Source organism: Panthera leo, chromosome A2 (assembly GCF_018350215.1).
Source record: "Panthera leo isolate Ple1 chromosome A2, P.leo_Ple1_pat1.1, whole genome shotgun sequence".
NCBI lineage: Eukaryota > Metazoa > Chordata > Mammalia > Carnivora > Felidae > Panthera > Panthera leo.
Genome location: NC_056680.1, coordinates 161,458,763 through 161,476,938, shown reverse-complemented (window position 1 = coordinate 161,476,938; position 18,176 = coordinate 161,458,763). Strand labels below are relative to the sequence as shown.

Genomic DNA, 18,176 nt, shown 5'->3' with positions numbered 1-18,176 from the left:
TCATAACTTGAGCCACAGAACTTCACAGGTATGCAGCATGGAGAGGTGAACTGGTGGAGAGAGAAGGCTCAGATGTTAGGGAACTATTTTTGCTTGTGGAAAGAGGATTGAGACAGGGGGCAGAGTACAGGAAAAAATTCTTCCTGAAAGCAGCTGGAGAGAAAGAGAAAGAGTGGAAACACACATAAGGGACTGAACAAGAAAGAGAGAAAGGAGAAAGAAGAAAGTTCAATGCCACTCTATAAACATGGGAGCACAGAGTTTGAAGTTATACAGCTCAATGCCTGGTGGTGTTCTGGTGGGAAGGGCAAATCCCCAGGAATAGACAGCAAGGTCCAAGGGTGAGGGGTCTCTGGCCACATGGGGAGATGTGGTTCCCCAGATAAGATGACATTTGGTAGAGGCTATGCAGCTTCCCCACAGGCAAAGGTCCCAGCAGACCCTAGAGAACAGCCATTTGCTGGTGTTGAGCAAGGGTGTTAGGAAGCAGTGAAACCTGATGCCAGATGTGTGGTGTGATTTACCATAATCTCTTACATGCTGCTGCTACAAGATTGAGTGAATTTTTTCTGGGAATGTTGGCACCTGGCCATAGTCTCTGGGCTTCAGCAGCAACATGGTCATGCAAATTTTCCTGGGGGCAAGGGCAGCCAGCACCCAAGCAAGTCTTGGCAAGACACTCCCTGAGGGGTCAGAGTATGTCCAAGCCACAGGGCCCTCAGAAATGAGGGGTTTGGAATCACAGCCTCATCTGAGATAAAATTCAGAAGGGAGGTACCACCTGGCAGGCTGTTGACTTGGTTCTGGATAGTGTAGAGGCAGGGAGTGGACAGAAGCCAGGGACAAAGGAGGGGTGCATGATTGCCAGTCAGTGAGAGCACAGAGTTCTGATGCTAGAGACTGGGTAGGTAGGTGATACCATTTACACCTCTCCCACCCATGTGCATTCATGGATACAGGCGCCACAGTGATCTACCCCAGTAATCTAAGCAGTGCCATCTAGTGTAAACGGAGTCGTCACACCAAGCCCTATCCAACTGTGCCAATCAAGCTCTAGAGGAACATGAGTCTCTCCGCCACCTTAGTTTACAGACTATAGATTTCTCCATAGTTTGACTTCTAGTGGAAACTGGATATAATTTCACTCATATTTCATTCTGTTCGCTAGTCCATCCATTCATTCTTTTTTCTTCTTCTTTTCTTATACTTGAATATAGAAAGAGAAAAAATTTATTTTTATTTTCTGATTTTATAAAAAATATCTTTCTTCAAATTGTATCTACTGTATTTTTCTACTTTCTTGTAAAATTTTTTATTCCATTTTACTTTCAGCATTTCACTCTATTCTATTTTATTGTATTCGTTTTTTTAATAATCAAACATTTTCTTTTTATTCCCTTTTCCCCCCTTTCTTACCCTTTTTTCTCTATTCTATCGAGTTTCTTTCAACAACCAGACCAGAACACACCTAGGAACTAGCATCCTTCATTTGATTTTTTATTTGTTGTTTTAAATTTTTAAATTTTAATCTTTATTTTTTTATTATTTCTTTTTCATCCAAAATCAAGAAATGAAGGAATTCACTCCAAAAGAAAGAACAGGAGGAAATGCTTCAGACAAATAAGCAAAATGTTTCAACCAGAATTTAGAGTCTGGATAATATAAATATTATCAGGGATTGAAAAAGCATACAATCCCTTTCGCTGCCTCCCTGCCCCTGCCCCCTGCCATTTTATAGCAAGTGCCATCATCCCTCCAATGTCCAGCAGCATGGTCCCCACCTCTCTCTGAGACCTCACCAGAAAGTGACCTGGATGTTCATCCTACCACCGACATCCTCTTAGGCCTTTCTTTTTATCATGTACCTCAGAATTCTTCGAGCCTCCATGCATTACTCAATTTGAAAACGACTCCTACATTTTAGGTAATTACCAGAGCAGGACCCTACTTCTTGGCTTTAAAATCTATATTAATTCCCCCAGGAGCTGCTGTAACAAATGACCACAAACTGTTGCTTAAAGGGCAGAAAATTACTTTCTCATTGTTATGGCTTCTGTCTCACTGGCACAGGCTACAAGCGCCAAACCGAGACGTTCCCAGGGCCATACTCTCCATGAAGTCTCTGGGGAAGGGTCCTTCTTTGCTGCTTCTTAGCTTCTGGTGCTGGCTGGCCTGCTTTGTTCTTTGCCTTCTAGGTGCTTCAGTTCAATCTCTGCCTCTTTTATCACATGGTGTTCTCTCTGTGTATCTCTGTGTAAACTTCCCTCACTGTGAATTAAATGATTCCAGGCATCGGAGTAGGGCTCAACCTTAACTTCATGACATGACATCACAGAGACCGTGCTCCAAAAAGGGTCACATTCTCAGGTACCATGGGTTAGCACTTCTTTAGGAGGACACAATTCAACCTAGGATGGATGGTAAGAGAGGGACAGTGTGTGCAGTGTGAGGGTACAGTACCCCTGATCTCTTCCTCTCCAGTCCTCGTTGCAGTTACCAGGTTAAGCCCATTGGGATAGTTTTCTTAGGTCTCTGCTTCTTGGAAATCTTGTACTGTCTAGGGCTTAGAATCCACATTCCTTGGCCTGGTATTCAACAGTCATTATAATCAGTCTCAACTTCTCTTCCAAGAATGAGATTCTTCTAGATATCGTTGTTCCCATTAATATCTGTTTACACTTTTGTAAGGATCGAAGGTGATAATGATGGAGAGGCAAGTGCCTGGGACACAGTAGGCCCTCAGTAAAGGCTGGTAATGATTCCTGTACTCCAAATTGTTAGCTGTTCTCTGCCTGTGTCCAATGTTATTTCCACCTCCAAGGCTTGGATCATGCTATTTCTCCCTCTCTTTCTTGTCTGAGTGCAGTTTTGAAAAAAAGCAAAATCATGCCTCTTGGGCAAGTATAAACACATCAAAGATTTTGCTCAACTCATGGCTTGACTAGAGAACCAGTATGATAGTATAATTGCATCAAAGTTCCTTTGAGTGGCTCAATCACTTTAGCGTCTGACTCTTGATCTCAGCTCAGGGCTTGACCTTAGGGTCTTGAGTTTGGGCTCCATGCTGGGTGTGAAACCTAGTTAAAAACAAACAAATAAGCAAAGAATAAAACAAAAAAACACACAAACAAACAGAAGCACAAAGTTCATTTGAAATCAAGGGTTGATGTGTTCAAGAGAGTAGCAAAATGTAATTTTTGAGTTGGATATTCCACCAGACAGAAAATTCGCTGAGTATCTCCAAGGCAGAGATGTGCGAAAATCCTCTCTGTCCTTAAAGTGTTGTAAAATATCACAGCGGATCATCAAGCACAGCACCACACCGAACAATGGAACACTCCAGTAATCTCTCTTGCCTATTTCTAAGTTGCAACATTTTCATAGCGTTCTCTACTTTGTGATCATAAACAGTCTCCAACAAGTATTGTTGATCCTAGTAGATTGTTTTTGCTATGCATGGCCTGATTATTTATACAGATGCAGCAAGAATCTTAATTAACTGGAAAAGCCTCCTTGAGTTTGCTCGGGAAATCTAGAGCCTAATCATATTAAGCAACTATCAATTTCAAAGGATAAACTTCCTTTGGAAATTTTCAATATGAATTTTGAATCAGACTTTTCAAAGCCCCTGCCATTCTTCTATCCTAGGAGTAGGAAACCAAGGCCCAAACACTTTCTCCAGTAAACTTTGCATGCTGTACCCTTAAATCTCAGTGAATTTCCTTCTTCCTGAGGTCTCCAAAATTTGCCTGGGTTTCTGTACTACCTGGGATTGGACTTCCTTACTCCTAGAGATTGGGATCCTGGAAGCCAGACATCATATTAGTTTTCTTATGAAGGTTTTGGAGACATTAGCTCCACATGTAACACCAACAATTGCTCCTTAGCAGTGGTCTGATGGTCTTTGATTAAACAACAATCACTCTCAGATATCACCCTGTACATATGGCCTTGCTGCAGAATCGATTTTTCCAATGGTATCTGTCAACAAGAGGACAGATTTTTATTAAACTTATGCAAATGGTTCTATCATCATGAAAGTGAATGAAACTCAGTAGAAGCATTTGTTTCTCAATTTTGAGGGTAGGTGAAGATGAGGCAGTGTTTAAAAATGGTTGTTGTGAGTTTACAAATACACAGTCTACTAATTTGTTTAAGGAGAAAGAAATAAGGTTTCCACAAATAGCCATACAAGTAGAACATCAAACAGAATGCCATCAATATTGCAAACAAATAACCACAATGGCACATCTTGAATCCGTTCACTCAGTCCTATGTCATTACTTCTCACTCTGCTGGATATTGAGTCAGTCGTCTGATTTCCTGAGGTACATATGCTTCCAGACTGAGAGTCCCAGTAGTCCTGGCTTTGCTCACTGGCAGAGTCTGAGCATTGAGTCAGTGCTGCCATCTTGGAAACCTGCTCTGAAGAGTCTCTTTGAGGCAACAGTAGTTCAGAGTACGTCCTACAGTTTTTCCCCTGAAGCTCCAAGACTGTGACCCTCTGGTGAAGACACAAATTCTGAGTGGTCACTTTTGGCAGATCTTTGGAGAAGCCTTAGGAGGAAGCAGAGACCTATTTGGGAACAGGACTGAATGGTTGTGGTTCATAACCGAATATAACATCGTGGAAGTCAGTAAAAGGCTCTTTGGGGGGCATGGTCCTTATTTCATGAGGGTTGGTCAATGTTTCCTTTGAGGGATTCAGCCCCAAGTGCACTGTCACACCTAACACCTATATCTCTTTTGTGACATGGCTGCCATTATCGTGTAAGAGGCAGCTCTTCTTGCACATCCGTGGAGCCAGAAGACAATTTCATTAAAGACATGTGAGAGCAGGGGTATAGATAATCCAGATCCCTTATCCTGGTAGACAGGCTGTGGAAGTGCTGAGTCTTCCTTTTCATGCAGTGCCCTTTGGGGGTGGAGTGAGTGGGGAGAAACCAGGAAACCTTGAGTGATATCCACTTAAAAGAGATTGTTACAAAGGAGAAGTGACTAGTTTTATTTGGCACCAGGAGAGAAGGCTCCAGAATCCCTAACCCTCAACATGATGGTATTTGGGGATAAGGTAAGTGGGTTTCCATCAGTTCATGAATCTGGGGTCCTCTTGACAGGATTAGTGCCCTTGTAAGAAGAGATAGCAGAGAGTTGCTTCCTCGCTCCTTCATGTATGGACACAGTGAAATGGCGCCATCCACAAATCAGGAAGTGAGCCCTCCCCAGGGAAACAAGTTGGCTGGCACATTGGGCTTGGGCTGCCCAGTCTCCAGAACTGTGAGAAATGAATTCCTGTTGTTTCTGCTCCCAGGCTGTGGTATTATGTTTGTGCAAGCTGATTAAGACAGCATCTCTGATGTGTAGGTGAGCCTTAGAAGGGTAATCTATGAGACTAGCATAGAAGGTTCTATTACTACTTCTAACTAATACCTATTGATCGCTATGGTTTGAGTACCACTTCATGTGTACAAATTTATCTGGTTTCACCTTGACCGTCTGAAGTAAGTATTCCATTTTAAAGATTAGAAAAGTGAGTTGCAGAGAGGCCACACTCTAATCCCCAGAGCCTGTGAATGTTACCTTATTCCATAAGCATCTTTGCAGGTGTGATTAAGTTAATGACTTTGAGATGGGGAGATTATTCCAGATTACCTGGGTGGGCCCCCGATGTAATCAGAAAGGTCCTTCTAAGGAGAGGCAAGAAGGCAATGTGATGAAGGCAGCAGAGATTGGTGTGATGTGGCCACAAGCCCAGGTCAGCTGGCAGCTTCTAGAAGATGTAAGAGGCAAGGGATGGATTCTCTCCTGGAGCCTCCAGAAAGAACCAGCTCTGCAGGACCTTGGTTTTATCTCCATAAGACTAATTCCATGCTCTTATCCTCCATAACTGTAGAAGATGAAGTTTATATTGTTTTAAGCTACTAATGTTTTAGGAATTTGTTATGGAGGCAATAGGAGACGGATCCACCAAGGTTACAAAGACGATATGTAGAAGAAACAGGACAATGGGGGAACAATTCTTTTAAACTACTGTTATTATTTCTGCACTATTTTAATAAGTTGAGCTGTGAGATTATCTAGATCTGAGCAGCAGAAAACACCCTGAGCCCCACAAGAAGACTCCTATAGAATTCAAAGAATGTCTCTTAATGACCCCACACCTTTTGAAAATTCATTATATCCACATTTCTGTGTGTGTGTGAAATGGAAAGAATGAAAGGAAAACATAAAAAAGGAAGCTGTGGCTTTGTCCACATTTATCATTCTGCTTCTGACTATGTGGAAGGAGCAAGATCCTGGGTGGAAAGTTCTGTTTCCGGGGTTGCAGTTGGAGACAAGCGGTGGAGAGTCCTGTGGCTCACAGCATAGGTGCAAGTGGAAGGAAGCCCTCAATGATCAGGAGCGTGGCTAATTGAACAAGACAGATATGGGGCTACACTGCTTCTATCCAGAATCTTGTAGAAGGAGATCACTCCTAACTTAGGGCTCAGTATGGGACTGATGGGGGCCACATGCTCCTTTTTGACCAATGATCACAAGGCTGTTACCATTTGAGACTCACATCTGATTTCTTGTGGCATCCATGGATTCTGTGTCAACTAGTCTCCTGTTCCCTCTAGGGAACTTAACAGCATACCTGAGCATAATACCTGGAGAAGCAATTAGCTGACCATGAAAACATCCAAGGACAAGTTTCACTCAAGGAATATGTAGCTTGAAATGAAACTAGGAAATGGTAGAGATATTTTGAGCAGGAAATATGATTCTAGCTCTCCTCTAGACTTTTATGTATTCAGCCTCATCAAGACCAAGTTCATGGGTATGTGACCTGTGCGGTTGCACAGGGCCCTGTACTTAGAAGGGTTTACTGTTCTATTGATGTCATCTTGAAATTCTTAATTTTTTTTGTTTGTTTTTGACAAAGGGCCTGGCATATTCCTTTTGTGCCAGACTTTGCAAATTACATAGCTGGTCCCGCCCGGTCTCTGTCTTTATTGCAAGTTGGAAAACAGTTACCTGGGGCCCTCCAAGTCATTAGCACCAATAACTGGTCTAATGATATGGACCAATAATATAGTATTAATACAATAATTTCCAAATCTAGCTGCTTCCCTCCATGGGTTGCCTCCCCATTGGCCACTACTTCCTGCCACATTTAGTTCTCTTAGTACCCACCTTCAAGTGTGAGCATCAAGTAATCCCATGTCTCAATGTAGTGAACAAAAATATATAATCAAAAACATTATAATTTTATGATGATGCAGGAGACAATTGGAACAGCTGGTCAACCATGAGAGGTTTGACCATCTGCCTATCATCTCAAAGTTTCCAGAGCAGGTTGGAATGGGTGCACTGGCTAAATCTGGGAAAATCTACCAGTGCCTGGGTCTGGGGTAGAGGAAAGTAGGAAGGTTGTAGGGGAAAGTTTGATCTCCACCCTGGGTGCATCTTTTGTTGTCAGGTCATGCATATTTTAGGGCTTGAAAGAACCATATGAAGAAAACTAGAGAAGGTGTATGGTCATTGGAAGACTTTTTCCAGGCCACATCTTCCTTTTTTTTCTCTTGGCTCCCAATGGTTTAGACTCTTGGCTTTGTACCTCAAGGCTGGTAAATTTTTAATGAGTAACTTGAGACCTTCATGAAAGACTATCATGAAAACCCATATGATAGAATCACTGGGAAGTATCTCAGGCTCTAAATTTGGACACATCTAGCCACCTATTTGAGTTTCTTCTTCCTAGAATCACGCCAGAGTCACCCACTCCATGCAGGGAAGATGACCCAACACCATGCCTGGCTCTGTGTGCATGATTTGTGTCATGTAATAAGGGCCTTTGGGATCCACCAGTATAACCCCAAACAACAAATATAGGTTTGGAAAATTTGGTGTGAGTGCAGGCACATGGAGAAAAAGCTTACACCTTGGTAAAACTCAAGCACTCCTCCAAGTATGGGGCAATATTTCTGTCTCTTTAAAGCCAAATAGTTCCTTCACTAGCTCCACCCAATCTGAGCTTCCTGCCTCAGAGGTTTAAAGGGTGAAACACATTTTCCTCACAGTGAAAGCAAAAGCAGCAGCTCAAACAGATTCTTTGGAGAACAATGGGGAACTCAGCTCCTTCAAAAGAAGGTGAGCCTGGCCTGAGAGCAATGGAGCCATGAGGGGCAGCTGGAAATAGGGGTGTGCATGGGTGTGGGTTCTGCTCCTAGAAGGGAGCAGGTACTGTACCAGCAGCCCAGCAATGAGGATGTTGCCACAGGAGTCTCAGTAGAAGGTAGGGTGGGGCTAAGGAAAGAGAGTGGCCTATGTCCACCTGTCTCCTATTTAACAGGACAAACTTGCTGAACAGCATATCTTCCATCAGTTGCTGTCATGACAGAGTGAGTGGTGCCTGACACCCCATCCATTTCCCTTAGTGGGAAACTAGTGCCCTCAAGGCAGGTCTTTAGAGCTGGAAGGCAATTTAGAGACCAGTCTGTCCCAATCCCTCTTTTTTCCTGAAAGAAAATCTGAATCCCAGATGGTGTGTGTGTGGTTTTATCAAATTCCCCGGGATACCCAGGTCACAAATGGGACAAGAAGTCTAGAATTCAGCTGGCTGTGTCCTTTCCAACATGTAAGAGAGAAATGGTGTGATCGACAGTGTAACAGAGGAGGTAAGGAAGGGGTGCCATGGGGAGAGAATGAACTATTCTGTAGAAAACAAATGTGTGTGAAGCCCTTTGGTTGCCTTCCCTAATTCCAGGGTTGCTACCAGTTCATGTTTCTGGACAGAGAGTGATCTACCTCTCCTGGCCTCCCATGATCTATTTCTGATCCAATGTAAAGAGAAATGTAGAATCAAGGGCCTGAGAAGGAACCAAGAAGAGACCAGAGTGTGCAAGGGTTATGCATGAGGGTACGGTAGACATAATTTGCATTGGATCCCTTCTCTGCCCAAAGCCCATTAGCGCAGTGACCTTGGGCAACTTTCTCAGCATTTCTGAGCCACATCAATCTCCTCATTTCAAAAATTAGAGTGGCGGCGCCTATCTGGCTCAGTGGGAAGAGCATGGGACTCTTGATCTCAGGGTTGTGAGTTTGAGCCTCATGCTGGGTGTAGAGATTAAATACATACATACGTACATACATACATACATAAACTTTAAACATTAGAATACTAAAAACTATTAATTTAGTAGAATACTAAAAATTTTATCACTTCATCAGTAATCATTTACATATGTATGTCTGGAAGATAAAGGTCATTAAAATATACCATAATCAGAGTTCAAAAAGCAATTAGAATTTTAAAAAAATTACCAGGTGTAGTCCAATTCCCAGATCGTCTCCTAGAATTTAAAACTGAAATCAGCTCCAAATACGGTTCATAAATTTCGATTCTTTCATATCTCTTAAGTTTAATTTGATAAATAAGTTTTCACCTTCCAGTTTCTTTTTGTAAAATGTTTTTGGTTAAGAAATGGTTGGTCCTTTTTCCAAGAGAATTGACAGTGTACTTTTTGCTCATTAAATTCTCAAGACGTCATATGACATGTTCTTCCAGTTTCCGTGTTTTGTATAAGTTTAAATTTAAGGAGAGGCTTGATCATATGAAGGCTTGCCTGGTTATTTGGGTGGCAATATTTCATAGGTGCAGTTGTAAACGTCCATGAGAAGGCACCTTATATATTCTTCTGTCTCTTTCTGTAATGTAGCAGACAGTAATGATAGCCTAGACTAACTTTGTTTCATTAATGGTGGCAAATTATAATATTATAATTCTATCATTCTTTCTTCATTGATTGGATGGCATAATCCTTTAAAAAGAAAGTTCCCCTGAATCATACTTTCATTTCCATAAGGTGTAGTTAATAAGACAAAAGGAATGCTTGATTCTTTTTTGTCCATGTTCAGACCGATGACTTCATTTCCTAGCATACCCCAAAGAGAACACTTCACTTCTTTCGGAATGTTGGTATTGTTATGAATTCATGAACTTCAACATATTTGATGAATTTTAATCCATTGAAATTATTATTCTCATTGATACTCAAATTACCCCATCTCTGTCCATCTTGCCTCTTCAAGTTGGCCCTGTAGTCCTTTCGGTAAGATCCAAACATTTTTTTTTTAATTTTTTTTAACACTTATTTATTTTTGAGACAGAGAGAGACCGAGCATGAACAAGGGAGGCTCAGAGAGAGGGAGACACAGGATCTGAAACAGGGTCCAGGCTCTGAGCTGTCAGCACAGAGCCCGACGTGGGGCTCGAACTCACGAACTGTGACATCATGACCTAAGCCGAAGTCAGCTGCTTAACCAACTGAGCCACCCAGGCTCCCCTCAAACATTTGTTTTGAAAGTGATCTCTGCACCCAATGTGGGGCTAGAACTCATGAACGTGGGATCAAGAGATGCATGCTGTATTGACAGAGCTAGCCAGGCATCCCACGGTCTGAATAGTTTTTGATAGAATCCTCGATTACTAGTATGACTAGATAGTCTAGGATCCACTTGCATGTTTCTTGGCCCAGATCTGGAATCGGTACGTTCTCCTAAGATTCTTAATGTTTGGTGGGAAATGGCATTTGAAGGGCACAGTATGGGCACTAAGAGTGTTCATTGCCACTGGGCTTGTCCTTGGGCTTCAAAACTACACATGTGCACAAAAAGCTAAGAATAGGACAGGATTCCTGAAAACAATTTAAGATTTTCTTGACGTTTTTTCCCCCTATTTGGCCTTACACTCTATCCCATTAGGACAATAGCCAATGAAGCAACTGCATTTTCAAGTTTCTTGGACCAATTCTTTGTGTGGTTTGTCTATTACACCAAATACTATGTATTGCATTTGCTTTTGATTTTTACTAGTTATCTGAAAATATAGTTTTTGTTGTATAATTATGTAAGCTATTTACAGATGTTCTTCACTATCCACAAGCAGAATGTTCCTATGAAATCTTTTATGAAACAAAATGACATAAAGGAGAGAAGCAATTACCATCAATGTACATGGAAAAAGGGTGCGCATTCCCAGATCTCCCCCAAATAACCTCCCTTATGTGTTTCTGATACTTTTAGACACAACTTGTTAACAGATGCACAAATTCAATTGAGAGAAAGCCCACGTGCTCATCTGGCTCACAGTTCTGGTGGATGGATGGTGAACCCCTGTGTGAGGTTCCCGGGGAAGGTGATTGGCAGCTGGCGTGGACAACGGCCCACTCGGCCTCTCTGTTAGCTCAACTGGCTGTGAAACAAATGCGGAACACTGTATTCGTGTTCAGCTTTTTTTTTGTACAAATGAAAAATCCTCTTTGAATTTATGTCAGCCAGCAACAGCAGGTACACATGTAGGTCTTTCATAAAGGAAAAGAGCTGTAATTCAAACTCTCTAAAAGATGGAAATACATGCTTTCAAGACAAATCTATGAAATCTAAGTATACTCAAAGTAGTTCCCAGCCTCTACCCTGTCCCCCGCCTTATTCCTCCCATCCCTCTGTTAGTAACTTCTTTGGTGATGGTTCAGATGATCTGCCATTGCTTTTTCATGTGCATGAAATATATGTTGTATTTTGTACCTGCAGTTCATGTTCCTCCCCACTAGAGAAATGACAGTAAAGTAAATGTTATTTTCTTCACTTTGCCTTTTATTTTTTTGCTTTATGAAATATCCTGGAGATCTCTGAATCACAGCATAGAGAGGTATTTCTTATACCTTTCTACATTTGGATAATACATCGCTGTGTGTATGTACCTTGGTTCATTCAATCAGACCTCTACTAGTGGGCATTTGGTAGATTCTGGTCTTTAATTATTACAAATAGTGACGCAGAGAATAAACATATGCCTAATCTTTTCCTATGTTTTTGTCAGTGTAGCTCTGGGACATAAGGAAGGGGAACTTCTTCCTCTACCCTTCAAGGTCTTCCAGCTGCCCTACGAATTACATTCACTTGAGGCAGATTAATAAGAGAAAAAAAAAAGCAGTGTGCACAGATGCTCAGTAATGAAACTAAAACCAAGAGAAATGACCAAGGTAGGCAGTTTTTATACTTTTTAGGCAAAGAGATGATGGATCTGTGAGGGATTGACAAGACAAGGAAAACTTAACTTTGGGAGCATCTGTTAGGGAGGAATTCTAAAGAGACTTTGGGCTGGCGTAGTAAATTAGTAGAAAGTAGTGGGCTGTTTATACAGTCTTCTTGGCTCTAAATCTCCCATCCCTGGTCATGAGAGTGTCTCTTTACCTCCTGGGACAGGAAGGGCACCTTTTACACGGGAGATTTGTTTCCTGCTTGCAGGGGGACAGACTAGGGTCTTAGTAATCTTCCCACACAGGCTGTATCTTAAGGTACTTTTATCTGAAATAGTCAGTATGCCAAAGTTGCAGGTTTAGGGGTGATCTGCCCTTGACCACTACAGGCATAAATCCTAAACTGGACTCACAATCCAAGAATAAATGTATATGTAATTTATATGATATTGCTAATTTCTCTTCTGAAGGTTTTAGACTGTTTTTCTATTCTCATTAGCCACGGAGAAGAGAACTTGTTTCCTCTAAACTTTTATTGATAGATTATACCAGCAAATTTTTCGATTTTTCCCAAATCCATAAGTGGAGAAATAGTATCTCAGTGTAATTTTAATTTGTTATATTTAGTTTTTTTCTTTTCCTATGTTGGATTTATTTTTCTCTACTTTACGTGAGTGTTCATATATTTTTACATAGTTGAGGAGCATTGACATTTCTTTTTTTTCTTTGAACTGTTTATTCATATCTCTTGCTCCATTTTCTATCAAGCTGTTGGATATTTGTCTCTCTATTTTTAGGTATTCTTTGTATAAGAGGAGAATTAACCCTCTTTGATATAGTCTGACATTCGTATTTTAATTGTCTGTGGTGTTCCTTGTCTCCCATTGTCTTTTGGATCTTTACCTAGTCAGATGTATGAATCCTTTTCCTTACAATCTTTCAAATCTTAGAAAGGGTTGCCCTGCCCCTAGGTTACAAAGGATATGTCTGAGTTTCTTCTAGTATTTATGTGGATTGATTTTTAGTGTTTACATTTCTAACGTATTTAGCATGTGAATGGCATGAAGATGTGGGTGCAGTTTTGTCTTTTTCTGTGTGGTTTTGTAGTTATCCCAATGCTGGTTATTAGTCCACCTTTCTCCCGTTGCTGTGAGATGCTGCCTTATGGACGATAAATGTAACATGATACAATTGAACTGGATACTCATGAATATAGTCGACCAATTTGGTCTATTTCTGAATTGTCTGTTTTTGTTTTCTGATCTGTCTCTGTTTACACACACGTCCTATTGCCTTAATTATAGGGGCTAAAATATTTTACTATCTGGTAGAGCTGGCCCTCCCTCATCGTTCTTCTCTTTTTTGACTGTACAGGCTAATTTCCTTTCTTCATTCATCCAAATGAAATTTATAGTCAACTATTTAGCTGCAGAGAAAAAATTGGTGACAAATTTTTTAAAATTTATATTTCTATAAAATCACATTAAAGAAGTATCTATTAAAACAGTGTTGAATTTGGGCAAATGTCTGTTCTGCATCAAGGTATTTTTCTTCTTAAATCTACTAAATGGAATGTGTTTTAAGAATCCATTTTCTCATATTGAACCACCCTAGTATTTCTGAAATAAATCACCTTTAATTGTGGGGTATTACTTTTTAGGGTCTGACAATTTATTTGGGATTTTGGCATTAGTATTCACAAATGAGACATGTCTGTAGCTTTATTTATTGGTGAAATCTTTGTTGGCTTTTGGGATCAATATCATACTTATGTCATAGAAAGAACTGGAAAGATTTCCTTCTGTTTTAAGTCATCAGGAATAGTTTAAGAAAGGTTAAGTGAGATCCCCATGAAACCATGTGGACCTGGTACTCTTTTGTAGGGGAACTGTTTAACTACTTTGTTGTTTTTCCATGGTGATTGAATTGTCTCATCTTTCTGTCTTTATGGGACCAACATGGATAGTAGACTACTGCAGGATTTCATGGAGGAACACATAGGTCATAGGAGCGAGGTGATGGTTTCCATTTACCTTCTTTGACTCTTTTTCTTCTCCTTCCTTTGCTTTACACCACAGAGACTCCTGGTAGTGAAATGGCCGACCCTCAGGACAACACTCTGAGGATTATTCTGGTGGGGAAAACTGGAAGTGGGAAGAGCGCAACGGCCAACACCATCCTGGGGAGTAGAGTCTTTGAGTCTAAAATTGCTCCCCATGCTGTCACTCCCAAGTGTCAAAAAGCATCCAAGGAATGGAAGGGGAGGAAACTTGTTGTTGTTGACACCCCAGGGCTCTTTGACAACAAGGAGATGCTGGATACCACATGTGGGGAATTCAGCCGGTGTGTCCTCTACTCCTGTCCTGGGCCCCACGCCATCGTCTTGGTCCTCCAGGTGGGCCGCTACACGGATGAAGAGCAGAAGACCGTGGCATTGATCAAGGCTGCCTTTGGGAAGCCAGCGTTGAAGCACATGATCGTGTTGTTCACTCACAAAGAAAACTTGGAGGAGAAGAGCCTGAGTCACTTCTTGGCACATTCAGATGTGAAGCTAAGAAACATCATCAGCGAGTGTGGGAACCGCTACTGTGCCTTCAACAACAGAGCCTCAGAGGCCGAGAAGGAAGCTCAAGTGCAGGAGCTGGTGGAGCTGATAGAGAAGATGGTGCAGAGCAATGGAGGGGCTTACTTTACCGATGCCATTTACGAGGACACGGAGAAGAGGCTGAAGCAACGGGAAGAAGACCTGAAGAAGATCTACACCGATCAATTAAATAATGAAATTAAACTAGTAGAAAAGGAATATGCTCATAAATCACAGGAAGAACGGGAGGAAAAAATAAAATGGCTAAAGATGAAGTATGCTGAACAAATAAAAAACATCAGGAAAGAAGCTGAGATGGGATTATTTAGAGATGGTTCAAATGGGATTATGAGGGTGCTTCACAAATATGGCATATGTTCTGGTAGTAAAGACCATTTCATTTTTTCTTTTGAATTTACGATGATTTGCCATAGTGGTAGATTGTAGTTTCCATAGATAGCTGTGACAGTAGCTTCTACTCATTCTTCCTATAACCTGACCCTGTTACTCCTGCCACTGAGTTGTGGGGCCTGTGTCCTCTACCTTGGAACTGGGCAGATCTGGGACCATTTCAATTAATAGCAGATGGTTGAAGCAACACCTTGTGACTCTAAGGTTACATGTGGACAATGCTTCCTTGCCCTGTTGGGGTTCTTGCCCTTGGAACTTGACTGTCATGTTGTGAGGAAGCCCAGGCTGCCTCTTGAGAGGCCCCCATGCAGAGGGCCTGAAGTCACTGGCCCACTTCCCAGCTCACCTTTCATTTATGACTCAGACCAACTTGCCCGCCATGCAAGTGAGGCAACACAGAAGCGGGCCCTCCGGCTGCCCCGCCATCTCAGACGAAGTTGCAGAAAGCAAAGATGATTCATTCCCGCTGAGTCCTGCCCAAATTGCAGCTTTATGAGAACAAATAAATGATAGCTTTTGTTTTTAACCACTGAGCTTCAGAATGGTTTGTTATGCAGCGAGAACTAACCAGAATGAAACCTCTTCCCAGCTCTCAGTCCCCACCGCTCCCTCCCTTGCCACCTGTCCCTCTTCACACAAAGTTGGCATAATCAGGCAATGGCATATAGAGTTCAAAGACTCAGGAAAATTCAAATCAGAAATCCTGCACATGTTAAGTGTCTGAACCACTGGTCACATGCGTCGTTGCACCGCATGGCCACAAGTAGTATGTTAGGGAGGTATCGGGTTTCTCTGGAAAGATTGTTCTGTGGTTCATGAAGATCTGAAAGTCACAGGATTCTCTTATTGTGTTTCTCTCTTTTCTTTTTTAGGGACCATCCTAACTTAAAATGTCTCCACTTGTATCTGAAAAATCCCATCTGGGCCACATAGTCTTCATTTGCCTCTGCAGAATCACACTTCACCCTAGCTCTTTGCCCCCTGAGGCTGATCTAGTTGCACTACATTGGTGGGATCTCTTGCTCTCTGACTTCTGCCTGGCTGGCCAATGGGAAGTCCAAGTCATAGGCCCTGTGGAAGTAGAAAAGCAAGGCTGGGGTGTCCATTCCCCCACCTCTATCTCTGCAGGGCCATCTCTGACTAACTGCAACCCTACGCCAAAGGTCACAGCTCCTCTCTTGGTGGCCTTTCTACCCAACTCTTTTTCTGCATTCCAGTCTTTGTTCACCCCTTCAGGTGGGACTCAATTTTCTTATCAATACTATCAACGTCCCTGTGGTTTCCAAATTCCCTGTGTCCACAGTGTGTAAGAGGCCCCTTCTCTAAACTTTCTCCAAGTACCTAATGAGAGCAGACTATCTTTTTCCTGTGAGAATCTGATTGAAAAATCTTATGGTACCCAGTTCTCTTTCAGAGCATCTTTATTGTTGTTGATGGTTTTTCATTCCCTCTAGTGCTCGTTTCCTGACACCAGAAAAATCTCTCCTTACCCTTCCCTGCTGTGACATTTGCAGTAAGTAGATGAAAGGTTCTGTCTTGCTAAAATAATAGAGAAACTTCAAAGTTAGATGGGTGACTCTCAGTCACTCACAAGGATTGCAGCCATCCCAAATCCAAATTATTAGAATTTTTATTTGTCCTTTGTTTTGTCTGTGAACATGACTGAGAGTATTTACCATATCAGTGACTTTTCGGGAGACGGATTAGAGATTAAGTCTGGAAAATTTAAGATTCTAAATACCCGCTCATTTTAAGATTCATCATAAGTATTCAGAATGCAGTAAAAACACGGAAGAAAAAATCCTCTCATGAGAAAACATGTGTCAAATGACAAAGTGAGACCAAAGTACTCTCTGCCATCATGCACTTCTTATGTTCAAAACTACTTCCTTGTAAGTGACTCTAGTATGATTAGAGAGCAAAGTATTCGCACCCTGTCCTTTTTCATTTCAGAACCGTTTAAAAGATATTTTCCCCCAGAGATATGTAGAAGCATTCTTAATACAATTAACCTGTGTTCAGGCCACTTGAATGTGCAGCTTATGTAAGCTGATTTCTTTTCTCCCAACCTTAGATTCCATTTCAGAAGGTAAGAGATAACCAGAGAAAAAACGAGTAAATCAAATAAATCATTATCTCTTCACTTGACAATCGAAATATTGCTCACTCACTTCTCTTACCGTATTTTATATTCCAGTTTTCTCTGAATGTGGTTCTATTTCAGTGGTGAAGACTGTGGAATTTCCAGCGTTTAATGTGTGCATGATCTCTGTTGTTGAAATATGTGATAGTCACGACTCATGATGGGGAATTTACACTAGGATTTATAGAGGAAGAACTGAGGAAAGATTTAGGGTATGAAGTCTACTGTGAAGGATGTGTAGGATGTGTCCATGTGGGTGATGGGTACAATGGTCATGCTTATATTTAGAAACAGGAAAGTTCAGGGTGACAGGTAAGATTTTCAGGGGAAGGATCGATTCAGGGGCAATAGCGTTCAGTTAGGTTTGTGACAAGTTCAATATCAAATGTCAAAGTTAGGGTCCAATGTAAATGACCTGTATTAACTTGAAATCTGGGTCAGAAAGCTATATGAAAGGTTCGGGGTAACATAAATATCTCCCTTAATATCAGTTGAATGTTTACTAATTGCCAATACCCCGCAGTCCAAAGCTATATGCTAGAAGATCCATATAGGATGTCCAAAGGAAGAAGCAAGAACCAGTTTTGTGCGGTTTAGTCCTTCAACTAATTTGATAGATATTTGAAGGGGTCAAGAGGAAAGGACCTTTTCTGTTAGGTTTTAGCATTTAAGTAATCTCTACACCCAACATGGGGCTCCAACTCATGACCATGAGATCAAGGGTCGCATGTTCTTCCAAATGATCCAGCCAGGCATCCCAAGAGGAAAGGACTTTTTAAACGAGAACATTTAATTTATAGGGACAATGACAAATTAGTATTGGTCAATTCTTGGAGTTCATCTGCGGCAGAATCGTCTCCCCAGGGCAGAAGGTGGCCCAGGTGTAACCGTGTGACTATGTAAGGGAGGCCCCACAGGGAGTCGTCTCTGCGTGCCATGTCCAGAGAGATGGAGGTTCTCTCTCTCCTGAAACCTAGTGAGGCGGCCTCTGGAGTTTGATACTGCCAGACGGGTG

The 18,176-nt window shown here is 41.6% G+C and overlaps 1 protein-coding gene across 3 annotated transcripts; it reads left to right on the top strand.

Moving 5' to 3' along the window:
* Positions 1-4,842: 4,842 nt before the first annotated feature.
* LOC122212994 (GTPase IMAP family member 7-like) lies at positions 4,843-16,727 on the top strand. 3 transcript variants are annotated; one of them, XM_042927052.1, is made up of 3 exons: positions 8,077-8,133; positions 8,567-8,660; positions 14,102-16,727. In XM_042927052.1, the coding sequence occupies exon 3, from the start codon at positions 14,119-14,121 to the stop codon at positions 15,052-15,054; it is 936 nt and encodes a 311-aa protein (XP_042782986.1). In that variant the 5' UTR covers positions 8,077-8,133; positions 8,567-8,660; positions 14,102-14,118; the 3' UTR covers positions 15,055-16,727. The 3 variants fall into 3 exon arrangements, with proteins under 3 accessions (XP_042782985.1, XP_042782984.1, XP_042782986.1); XM_042927051.1 differs by lacking the exons at positions 8,077-8,133; positions 8,567-8,660 and adding an exon at positions 4,843-5,071; XM_042927050.1 differs by lacking the exon at positions 8,567-8,660 and having other exon boundaries at positions 8,041-8,133; positions 14,102-16,726.
* The last annotated feature ends 1,449 nt before the right edge of the window (positions 16,728-18,176 follow it).

Bases quoted from the DNA above. Each gene is read 5' to 3' on its own strand.
- LOC122212994 (XM_042927050.1), top strand. From the start codon at position 8,106: ATGGGGAACTCAGCTCCTTCAAAAGAAG. The intron at 8,134-14,101 runs GTGAGCCTGGCC...TTTACACCACAG, and splicing joins CTCAGCTCCTTCAAAAGAAG to AGACTCCTGGTAGTGAAATG.